Source organism: Danio rerio, chromosome 21 (assembly GCF_052040795.2).
Source record: "Danio rerio strain M-AB ecotype USA chromosome 21, GRCz13ab, whole genome shotgun sequence".
In the NCBI taxonomy this organism is placed as follows: Eukaryota; Metazoa; Chordata; class Actinopteri; order Cypriniformes; family Danionidae; genus Danio; species Danio rerio.
The window spans coordinates 7,390,817-7,403,607 of NC_141041.1; the positions used below are offsets into that span (position 1 = coordinate 7,390,817).

A 12,791-nucleotide genomic window follows, 5' to 3' on the forward strand; every position below is an offset into this window, starting at 1 on the left:
CACACAGGTTTGAGGTCTCATCCTGTCTGAATGCTCAGCGTGTGTGTGTGTTCGTTCACGAGGAGAAACTGAAATCTAATCTAACGGATGCACGAGCATTAAAGTGCATTTAATGCTCCTATGAAAGGAGCGAGCGTGAGTGATTATCCGTCTGGATGTTTCAGACTTCGAGATGGTCGAAGAGAAAATGGGGGGATGCTGGAGTCAGACGAAGGTGACTGTAGTGTTATTATATTAGGAGTTAGGTGTTGAATGTAAATGTGAATGTGTTGTGTACAGTATATTCATCAATGTAGTGTATTGTTTTGAATAGACTGTGTGACTTTGTGTGGTTCTTTAGTTTATTTTTTCATTGTAGGTTCTTCAAGTTTTGTTTTCTAGGGTTTGATATGTTACATTTTATTCAAAGTAAATCTTTTACGGAACATAAATGTTTGGCTTTTGTTGTTTTGGTTCTAAATGGAATCTTTATCTTCCTTATTGATGTGATTTGCATTGCTTGGACTTTTGCAAGAACTTCTTGATGTTTATAGTGTATAATAGTTCACTGGCTGTTTTTTTTTTTTTTTTGTTTAAAACAAATGACATATGATATGAGTTACAGTAATGCCATTAGTTTATTATGTAAAATATGATTTCATGTTAATCAGATATTCATTTTGGATCATTGTTTCTTAGGCCTAAAGTCTTAATAGTCTTGTAATATTTTTCCCAGCAAGATATTCCTCCTGTTTATCAAAATTCTGGCTTTTTATTGTTTGTTTAAATTTAGTTTAATAGTATATTAACCCCTTCAGACCTGAATTATGTTCCAAATTTCAAAAAAATGGGTTGTCATGTGATGTCCATTGTAATGGACGCAGGGTCTGAAGGGGTTAAGTTACTTGTATAAATATGAGATTTCATTCAATTCAGATTAGTGCTGTTAAATGATAAATCTCCACTAATTGTGCACTGTACAATATATATATATATATATATATATATATATATATATATATATATATATATATATATATATATATATAGTAGGGATGAAACGGTATTGTAAATACCGTCATACCGCAATATTAATTTTTTCCGATATTACCGTAGTCGCATGACTCGGTAAAACTATAGGTCTTCTGAGAAAATTTGCTCAGGCGAATGAAGCGAACGGGAGGTACCGGAAACTACAATTCCCATCAGCCCAGGCTTGGCCATAATCCCTTGCGGTCTGTTGTCGCTACAGATCCAGTAATGCGGAAATGGAGTGTGCTGCTAGAAGCGGGGATGAAAAAGAGCTGGAAAACCCTAAAGCGGGTGTTGTCGCCGCGCGCGTACTGAATAGTGGTGTTGTCGCGCGAGTTCTTATCAGCTGTGTTGTCGCGCGCGTACTGAATAGCGGTGTTGTCGCGCGAGGTCTTATCAGCTGTGTTGTCGCGCGCGTACTGAATAGCGTTGTTGTCGCAAGAGTTCTTATCAGCTGTGTTGTCGCGCGCGTACTGAATAGCGGTGTTGTTGCAAGAGTTCTTATCAGCTGTGTTGTCGCGCGCGCACTGTAAAGCGGGGACGGAGGGTATGTCGTGTTGCGGGGGCACTTTTGATCATTTTGGAAGGGAACTTTCTATCCAAGACTAAAAAGGGCATGTGCACTGCACAGGTTGAGCACTGTGTGTGCACGTGCCTGCAAGTTGGGGAATACGACTAATAATCAGTCATGGGGACTGCAGAAACACAGCACACTTATTTTACACGTATTTTCATAAGTTTTGTTTTTTCCTGTAAATGATTCAATAAATACCGTACCGTGACATTCATACCGAGGTATTACCGTACCGTGAAATTCTGATACCGTTACATCCCTAATATATAGACTTACATCGTAATTTTTATGTACTGTGTAATTTGATTATATATATTTAATACAGTATAATGTATTCCAATATATATGTATACGTTTTACAAATCACATTGTACAAATCATATTTACATTGTCATATTGTGCATGCATTTATATAAACATAATAAATACGCACACAGTTCATGCACATGTATTATTTAAATACAAACTTGTGTTTTTGTACAAGATTGATCACAATATTTGTCCCAGCAAGAAATTCCTGCTTTATTCGAAAGTGATGGTGTTTTATTAGTTGTTTGTTTGCTTATGCTTTAAGTCAGGGGTGTCCATTCATGTTCCTGGAGATCTACCTCCTTGCAGATTTTAGCTTCAACCCTAATCAAAGGTCAAACTGAACTGAACTCAACTCAACTCAACTAAACTAGAAACTAAACCAAAACAAACCAAACCAAGCCAGATCTGAATAAGCACTTGGTAGTTACAGACAAGCCTGTTTGATCAAGGTTACAGTTGAAGTCAGAATTATTAAACCCCCTGAATTATTAGCCCCCCTGTTAAATGTTTTTCCCCAATTTCCCGTTTAACTGGGACAAGATTTAACTGGGACTGGGACAAGAGCACATTTCTAATCATAATAGTTTTGATAACTCATTTCTAATAACTGATTTATTTTATCTTTGCCATGATGACAGTAAATAATATTTGACTAGATATTTTCAAGACACTTCTATACAGCTTAAAGTGACATTTAAAGGCTTAACTAGATTAATTTGGTTAACTAGGCAGGTTAGGGTAATTAGGCAAGTTATTGTATAATGATGGTTTGTTCTGTAGACTATTGAAAAAATATGTAGCTTAAAGGGGCTAATAATTTTGAGCTTAAAATGTTTATTTATTTATTTTTTATTAAAAACTGCTTTTATTGTAGCTGAAATAAAACAAATAAGACTTTCTCCAGAAGGAAAAGTATGATCAGACATACTGTGAAAATTTCTTTACTCTATTAAACATCATTTAGAAATTTTTATAAGGAAAAAAATCAAAGGGAATTTAATAATTTACTTACGTAAATATAAGTGAGTAGTATTTATGTGATTATATAGGGATTAGTTCATTAGAAATATTGATTTTGATTTGTTTTTGTGGAGGTGAATTACCATATAAACATTGTCCTATTTAACCCAGCATGCACCAGGCTTCTAAATTAAGACTACCATATCTCAGATGCTCAGATGTGTGATTAATGATAGATGAGGTGTAAAAATGGACTGCATCTGAATGTAGGACTATTTTTTTGTGGTCTGTGCGCGTACAGAGGTTTTAGCGGAAATCAGCAAGGAACATGAACACTCTATATACACACATACACACCATACCTGTATGCTATGATCTCTAGATAACTAGAGATTATAAGATATGTGAGTGGTTGGATCACAAACATGTTTTTAATAGTATTTGCTTATCCTGGAAACATAATAACACCCTTATTCACTTCTAAATGACATATTTACTTCCAAATATCAGTCTACAAATCTGGTTTCTTGTGTTTTGTGTAAAAAAAAATAGCATCATTTATGATCCAAAACCATGCATTTGGTTTTATTTACGCTAATGCAAAATCCAGTCGATGTAAACTGACACACAATCTGTCAGCTGCATAAATATTTAAAATATAAGTACATAAAAAGAAAACTAAAAAGAAAATAAATACGTTTTTCTCATGTTTCTTGAACAGAACCCAATGTGGGAAGGTCTGTTTACATTTTGACTTACATTTAGATTTTAAAACCAACGTTGATTCTTAGACCTCACACGCTTTGAACTGCTTTAAATGGGACCTACTGTATGATTAAAATCATCTTTTGTAAGTTTTTTTGACAGAACTATGTACCTACAACACAATTCCACAATCATATTGGAGTAATAAAAACATAATAAGTATATATTTTTTAAATTTCCTGATGTTAAAATAGGATCCAAATCCCTCCCATTTTGAGGCCGACATCAACATAGGAGTGTGGTTTCCCCGCCCACCGAATTGATTGACAGCCGCTTTTTAACATGTTTCCGTAGTAATGGGTATAATCATATCAACAAGACAGGACGTGCGCAAAACAACTGGGATTAAAAGATCTGTTGAGCTCTCTGTGATCATCAATCATCATCTAATGTGATCAAGAACGAGCTTTACAAGTTTAAAACGTTTGTAAGTGCATGTTTGTAATAAAGACTAAAATCGATGTAATTCATCACCACAGCCATGTGTCAGTAAAATGATAAATGAAGACACTTCAATACCTGATTGTGGGTGTTAAATCAGGTTTATTTTGTACATTAACATAACAGATATCCATACAGCAGTGGATACTAATGTGTATCCTGTCACATTTGCATGCAAAAACAGTGCAAAGTTAAACACGTGTGCGTAAATTGTGTTTGACTCATCGTTGCAGAAAGGATTGAATTAGCTCCACAACAAATACATCAAATAATCATTGGGAAAGTTCTTACTGTAGTCTTTCTCACAAGCATTACGTGAGATCTGCTTCCTTCATGTCTGTCACTGTGCTGTTTATCTGACTCAGCCGGAGATTGAGGCACACATTCTCAGGCACGTGGGAACAGTGGGCGGGGAGAACTAGCAATAAAGGCACAGGGCACAAAAAACAGGTACATTGTGTTCACAGCAGAGCATTTTAATATTTTGAAAGGTATAATCAACAATCTGATGGGTGTTTGAGCTGAAACTTTACAGACACATTCTGGAGACTATAATAACATCACATTAGGACATACTGAAAACTAGAGAAAGCTTCACTATTTTTGACTTAGAAACTCATGTCAGTGTATGGGTGGGCTCTTCCTGTTGACTACAGACCAATGACAGATTTGCTTTTGACCTTCGCTGCTGTCATCAAACATTTGTCATGGGCATTTTTTGGTGGGGGGCATTTTTTTATTTCAACAGTTGAGTTGGGGTGGCAAAACATCAGTCTTCACTTATATTATAACATATTTCCCTCTCTCTCTCACAGGATCAGTTTGATAACCTGGAAAAGCACACACAGTGGGGAATCGACTTTGTGGAAAAATACACCAAATTTGTGAAGGAAAGGTCTGAGATCGAGCTCAACTATGCAAGACAGATGCGGTGAGTAATACTTAATGAGTAATACTTATTATATCATGATTATTTATAACACACTTTAAAGACAACAAAAGTGTTTGGGGCATTTTGAAAAAAAAAAACATCAGTACTGAAGAATAAAAGTATGACTTAAGGGAACATGCCATAAAACTGAAATATTTAATGTAATTATATTAAACTTGTCACATGATAACTGAAAACTTATTACCAATTATTAATTTATATGATCTTTTCAGTATTGAAGAATAATATGATTTACATGAACAAGCCATGAAAACAAATGTATTTATTGTAATTAAACTGAATTTCTTACCTGGAACGAAAACCGATAAATAGACGGGATCTAGGTGCACTAGAGATGCACGGATCAGCTGAAATGACACTTGAATCCGCGGCTTTATACTAATCATCCACCGACCACCCGCACATATACTTTGATCTGATAAATGTGCCCGCACCCGATCGTCACTTTAATAATTCTAATTCTTTAATCTCTAATCTGCGGATCTCTGATAGTAAAATAATACGTTAATCGTAAACGTTTTTAAGTTAATATTTATTTATAAAAACAAAAGTTTGTCATTGGACAACATTTTCAAATACGAAAAGTGAAAATAAGACATTTGAGCTTTTAAAGATACAGGTAAAATATAACAAAAAGGTGCCACTTCAGCCTAAACGGCAGCTATGTTGTGTTTACTTGGGCTTTTTCTTTGCACTGTGCAAAAACAGAATAGCATTTATTGTGCCTAAATTCGGGCGATTCCGCCTCGCCTCCAAAATGCGGCCAGCTGCACTGAATGAGTGTCGCACCGCCTGTTGTATGAATGAACAAGATTCTCCTCGCAAGGCATTGCAGTCATGTAAATAAGCGATCTTGTTTCTCCCAGAACGATAGCAGATTTTCCTCTGATGACTCCTCTAACTAAAAGTTTGAACAGTTCTCTTGCACTTACTTACTCTTGCATCCATTATTTTGAGTGTCTCATCTTCCCATTCTGCAAATTCCACTCTTTGCTTTTTTCCTGGTCCACTGGCATGTCCCGCTACATCCACCTGCAACCCACCCGCAATTAATCATAATGTATTTTTTATCACCCAACCTGCCCGACCCGCGGATTATCTGCAGCGCCCGCGGATCACTAGTGTGCACAGAAATCTGCAGATTTTTTAGCTTATCATTGAGTCTAATTGTTTAGTTGTGTAAATGTGTGTATGGACATTTATTCAGTTTTTATTTTTTTTTTATTATTTAAAAATGTAATTATTAATAAAATATTATTAAATTAAAAATTATTTATTTAAAATACAGCTTGTAAAATAATATTTTCTATCTTTTAGTAGATATATATTATATGTGAGACTTGCTTTGTTTACAAAATATGTGGATATGAGCATTTTTAACATGAAATAAAAGTAATGAATGGTAATATTTTTTATTTAATTTTATTTGGAGTTTAGTTAAGATACTCCCAAAATCATTGCTCATAAATCTACAGATTTCTTACAAAATTCTGCACAGAAATAGCACAAAATGTCTGCAGATTCTGTCTGGCCCTACCGAAAACTGAAAAATAATATGATTTACGTAAGTTAGCCTTGAAAACAAATATATTTCAAGTGTTCCCACTTAGATGTGCTTAGCGTTTACAGCAGGTTTAGCATGCTGTCCTGGTAGAGAATGCTGAGCTTGAAGATACTTGAGCCCAAGGCTCCCGCCCGGTCAGTAAGCAAATAAGGGGATCTGAGATCAGGTAGGTCTCGAGATCTTCCCCTTAGAAAAGAGAGGAAAAGGAGGAGATGGGGTGGAGGGTGGGATTCTTCGAAAATTAAGATAGAGCAGAAGGGAGAAAACAATCTATTTATTGTAAGCTTGGATCACTCTGATTGGATTATTACTGATTACAGATGAGCAGCCAGTCATGCTTAATCAAATTCTCCTCTTGAAATTAGTTTATGAAACTTCACTTAATGTAATTATACTGAATTTTTCATCTGGAATGATAACTGATTATTTAATTGCATAATCTTTTTAGTACTGAAAAATAATAGGATTTACTTGAACATGGCATGAAAACAAATATATTTAATGTAATTATATAGTATGTCTCACCTGGAATGATAACCGATAACCGATTATTAAGTTATATAATTCAGTACTGAAAATTAATATGATTTACATGAACAAGCCATGAAAACAAATGTTTTTAATGTAATTATGCTAAATTTCTTACCTGGAATGATAACCGATAACCGATTATTCAGTTATGTAATATTATCTAGACTGAAAAATAGTAGGATTTACATGAACAAGCCATAAAAAAAAACAAATATAATGTAATTATACTGAATTTCTTACCTAAGGCGATAACTGACTATTCAGTTATATAGTCTTATAAGTACTGAAAAATAATCTGATTTATGTGAGCATGGAATGAAAGCAAATATATTTATTGTGATTATACTGAATTCCTTACCTGAAATGAAAACCGATAACCGTTTATTCAGTACCTTAATCGTTTCAGTACTGATAAATAATATGATTTACATGAGCATGCCATCAAAACAAATATATTTCTTGTAATTATGCAAAAATTCTCACTAGGAATAAAACCGATTATTCATTTATAGAACCGATACTAATAGTTGGGTAGTTTTGCTTTTTATGCCTTAATATATGCCTATATATTTATTTATATATATATATATATATATATATCACTGTATTCGCTGGTGTGATCTTCTGTGTTTTCCTAATCAATATTAGAATAATTCGGATTCCGATTTGCATTTATCGGCCCATATAAAGAGTTATCGGTTATCAGTAATAGACTAAATTATTCTCATTCAGATCTAACTAAAACGTGCAAACAATTGCATGGTGCACATTTACAAAATATTTTAAATTATATATTTGTGTTTATATTTGGTGATTTAAAAAAAATTTTTTTTTATTTTTTTGCTAATTTTAAGAGATGGCTTAAAAATTTGTTTACCCAAAAACGACAGCTATTCCACCTCTACTTTTTGCTCCTGCTCTGGATGTCAGTGGCTGATTTTTCTCCACAATTCCTCAGATTTTCTTGTTTCGTGTTCAAAAGAAGAAAGTTTAGAACCATTTGATTGTGAAAATGATGAGTAAATTTCCATTTTTTGAGTGAACTATCCCTTTAATCCATGATAATCTAGAAACTCAACTTCACCAAGCTACTGGAAACCCATTGAAAATCAGTCAACAGGCAATCTGATGGCCAATCTGATCAGGCTGGGAAACCAGTATAAGCTGTTCTTCATATGTGAAATTAGCTTCCATGTTTTTTCGGGGTGGGGGGTGGTATTGATAGGTCACAGGTCATGTCTTATCTTGTTTAAGGCAACAGGATCGCCATCAGATCTCCGGGTCCAAAATCCCACTTTAATTCCAGTAGAGCATCTGTCACGTCTGTGTAAATGTAGACAGGTGGTTATTGTTCATGGTGCATTCACGTTACAGTAAAGACTAGACGCAAATACACACTAATTAAATACTTTATCTTTTGTGTTTTTATTATAATGATGGGATTAAAATTAGTTATCGGCTTAGAGTTTGAGTTTATCGGTTATTGTAACTGACACAATGTCCATATCTGTTCATCCCAAATTTAGATGTAAATGACACATAGCATGGTTCACCTTTAAAAACATAATAATAAATTAAATTCTAATCCGGATTTGTTTTTATCTGCCTATATATTGGTTATCACTTTACAAATATTAATAGTTATCGGTTACCGATTATGGTTGTACATGGTTGTAGTTCATAGTGGATTCAGGTAAAAATAAAAACTAGAAGCAAATACACTTTAATTACATGTTATCTTTTGTGTTTTTATAATAAAAATTAGAATAATTTAAATTAAGATTTGCATTTATTGGCCCAAAAATTGGTTATTGGCTTACAGTTATTGAGTTTATCGGTTTATCGGTTATTGTATTGAACATATTTTCCATATCGGTTCATCCCTAATTTAGATGCAACCGAAATATTGCATGGTGCACCTTTATATATAGTATAATAATACATATATAATTCTAATCAGGTTTTGTATTTATCTGCTTATATGTCGGTTATCATTTTACAAATATGAAGAGTTATCGGTTACCGATTATCGGATGAAATTTTTATATTTCCCCATGGTACACCTTTAATGACATCACACAATCATTCAGTTTCTTTTAGTTTAGTTGTCAGGGGTCACCACAAAGAAATGAATCACCAACTTTAATATTTTTAAAAACATATTTATGCTTATATATGTTTTTAATTATTATTTTTAGTGAACTGCATGTTGTGAAAGTCATCATAAGTGTTTAATCTGGACACCAAGTTTGCCAAGCTCATGGAAACCAACTGAAAACCAGTCAATAGGTCAATCTGGTCAGGCTGGGAGCCCTGTTTAAGCTGTTTTTTTCCTTTTTGAAATGGATTGTTAGTTAATATGCTTTATTTCTGGGGTATTGTCAGGTCATGTATTATCTCACCTAGGGCATCAGGATCGTAGGATCCAAAATCCCTCTTTTTACCACAACAGAGCATCTGTTATGTATGTGTAAATGAAAACAAGTGCAGCCATTCATAATTCATAGTGTATTCGTGTAAAATGGTGCACCTTTTAAAACATAATAATAGTAATCAGGATTTGTATTTATCTGCCTTTATATTGGTTATTTTTTAGTTATTATATGCAAATACACTTTAATTACATATTATCTTATGTGTTTTTATAATAGAGATCAGAATTGTTTAAACTCAGATTTGTGCTTATTAGGCCAGTACTAGGTTATCAGCTTAGGGTTATTGAGTTTATCGGTTATTGTAATGGACACAATTTCTCTATCGGTTCATCCCTAATTAAAATGCAACTGAAAAATAGCGTTGTGCATCTTCATAAACATTATAATAATAAATATATTGTTCTAATCAGGTTTTGTATTTATCTGCTTATATATCGGTTATCATTTTACAAATATGAAGAGTTATTGGTTACCGATTATCGGATGAAATTTCTATATTTCCCCATGGTGCACCTTTAATGACATCACACAATCATTCAGTTTCTTTTAGTTTAGTTGTCAGGGTTCACCACAAAGAAATGAATCACCAACTTTAATATGTTTAAAAACACATGTATGCTTGCATATATATTTTTAATCATGCTTTTTAGTGAACTGCATGTTGTGAAAGTCATCATAAGTGTTTAATCTGGACACCAAGTTTGCCAAGCTCATGTAAACCAACTGAAAACCAGTTAATAGTTCAATCTGGTCAGGCTGGGAGCCCTGTTTAAGCTGTTTTTTTTTTCCTTTTAGAAATAGATTATTGGTTAATATGCTTTATTTCTGGGGTATTGTCAGGTCATGTATTATCTCACCTAGGGCATCAGGATCTTAGGATCCAAAATCCTACTTCAACCAGAACAAAGCATCTGTTATGTATTTGTAAATGAAAACAAGTGCAGCCATTCATAATTCATAGCGTATTCATGTAAAAAAGTAAAGGCTAGACACAAATGCACTCTAATTATACTCTAATTATACTTATATATAATGATATTTGGTATTTTTTTTAAATCAAGAACAATTCAAATCGAGATTAGTATTTATCTGCCTATATATTGGTAATCAGTTACAATTATAAAAAGTTATCGGTTACCGATTATCGGCCAAAAATATCTATGGTTTTACTTGGTGCACTTTTAATAACACTTAAAAACATATTCATGCCTGCATATGTTCCAGATTCAGCTTTCTAGTTAATGTATGTATGTTGCATGTTGAGAAAGACAGATTAAGCCATGATGAGCTGGTTTAATCTGGACTCTCATCTCCGCCAAGCTCTTGGAAACCCATCTGATCAGGCTGCGAGAGCCGTTTAAGCTGTTTTCAACATGAATAATTAGTTAGTCTGATTTTTTTTGGTGGGTATTGATTGATAATAACCCATGCAAAGCATCTGTCACATCTGTGTAAATTAAGGCAGGTGCAGTCGCTTGTAGTTTACAGTGTTCATGTGAAAATAAAGGCCAGACACACGCGCACACGCACACGCACACGCACACACACACACACTCTAATTGCAGATGTGATCTTCTGCTGGCAGCTCAAGGATAAAGGAAGGAAAGGCAACATTTGTATTTTCCCTATGTGTGCAAGTTTTGGAGGAAAAATGCAGGTTACCGTGGCAACAAGGTGCCAGCATGGTGTTCCTCGTTGGTGACCTACATTTGCACCGGCCAATCACGTGCCGCGACCCCGCCCCCCATTCCAGTGATAGGATTTAAAGCTCCCAGACACTGGAGACGCACACACACGCACACACTGACTGTACATCAGCCCCCTCCAGATAGCAATGGGAAACCCCTTTAATTCCCAGACGCAGCAGGGGGTTCATTCGTCTCTCTCTCTCTCTATCTGTCTCTCGCACACACGCACACACATCAGTCTGTTACTGGATGTGATGAACTGCACTTATAACCTCAGATTCCGTGCATTCTTTGTTCACATTCAGATGGTCTGAACGAATGAAATTTTATCCTCTGTTAACAAGTACAGTGGCAATAACATGATGAGGGATATCCCTAAAAAGTATGACATTACTTTTTATTTCATGGTTATAAATACACAAATGATCTATTAAAAATTAAATAAATGAACAATTTAATGTATATAGTCAATTCAACTTGTATTCGTCACATACAGAGTCATACACAGTGTGAAAAGGCTTTCACAAACATTTGTGACCTTAAAATAATAACCATAACAAAAATAATGACAGTAAGAATCTACATTTTGGAGAAATATAATTTCAATAGAAAATAAAAGCAAATATCTAATATTCAAAGACTTCTGATGCTTATATTACTGATGATGCATATATAAGGCTCAATTTAATATATTTTTGCAATAGAAAATATATCTAATTTTAATCTTCTAATACTTGTTTATATCTCAAATTGTGTTACTTACAGGGTCAAAAAAAATACATTTCCTACCTTACAATAGAATGAGGATTGAGATCTAAAGAATGGTTTAGAATTGTATTCTAAAATAGTTTATAGTAGTATAAATACACTCACCGGCCCCTTTATTAGGTACACCTGTCCAACTACTCGTTAACACAAATTTCTAAGCAGCCAATCACACAGCAGCAACTTAATGCTTTCAGGGGATGTAGACATGATCTAGATGATCTGCTGCAGTTCAAACCGAGCATCAGAATGAGGAAGAAACGGGATTTGAGTGACTTTGAACGTGGCATTGTTGTTTGTGCCAGACGGGCTGTTCTGAGTATTTCAGAAATTTTAGAAGTCTACTGGGACTTTCACGCACTGCCATGACTAGGTTTTAGAGCAGTTCTGTGGGTGCAAATGCCTTGTTGATGCCAAAGGTCAGAGGAGAATGGCCAGACTGGTTCCAGCTGATAGAAAGACAACAGTAACTCAAATAAGCACTCGTTACAACTGATGTCTGCAAAAGAGCATCTCTGAACACACAACACGTCCAACCTTGAGGCGGATGGACTACAGCAGCAGAAGACCACACCGGATGCCACTCCTGTTAACTAAGAACAGAAAACTGAGGCTACAATTCACGCAGGCTCACCAGAATTGGACAATAGAAGATTGGGAAAATGTTGCCTGGTCTGATGAGTCTCTATTTATGTTGCAACTTTCGCATGGTTTGGTCAGAATTTGGCATCAACATCAGGAAAGCATGGATCCATCCTGCCTTGCATCAACGGTTCATGCTGGTGGTGGTGGT

General features: G+C 34.6%; 1 protein-coding gene across 46 annotated transcripts in view; it reads left to right on the forward strand.

Annotated features, from left to right (window-relative positions):
• Window positions 1–12,791, forward strand: part of fnbp1b (formin binding protein 1b) — a 174,279-nt gene that overhangs the window by 73,059 nt on the left and 88,429 nt on the right. For 41 of the 46 annotated variants that reach the window (XR_015519925.2, XR_015519927.2, XR_015519926.2 and 38 more), the window contains exon 2: window positions 4,879–4,994. Coding sequence is in view for 42 of the 46 variants with exons in the window: in XM_087300642.2 (XP_087156768.1) it covers window positions 4,879–4,994 (116 nt within the window). In the remaining 4 variants the exon portion in view is untranslated. Of the gene's footprint in view, window positions 1–13; window positions 215–4,878; window positions 4,995–12,791 lie in introns of those variants that run through there. The other 5 variants (XM_087300638.1, XM_087300637.1, XM_087300609.1 and 2 more) reach the window with 4 other exon arrangements.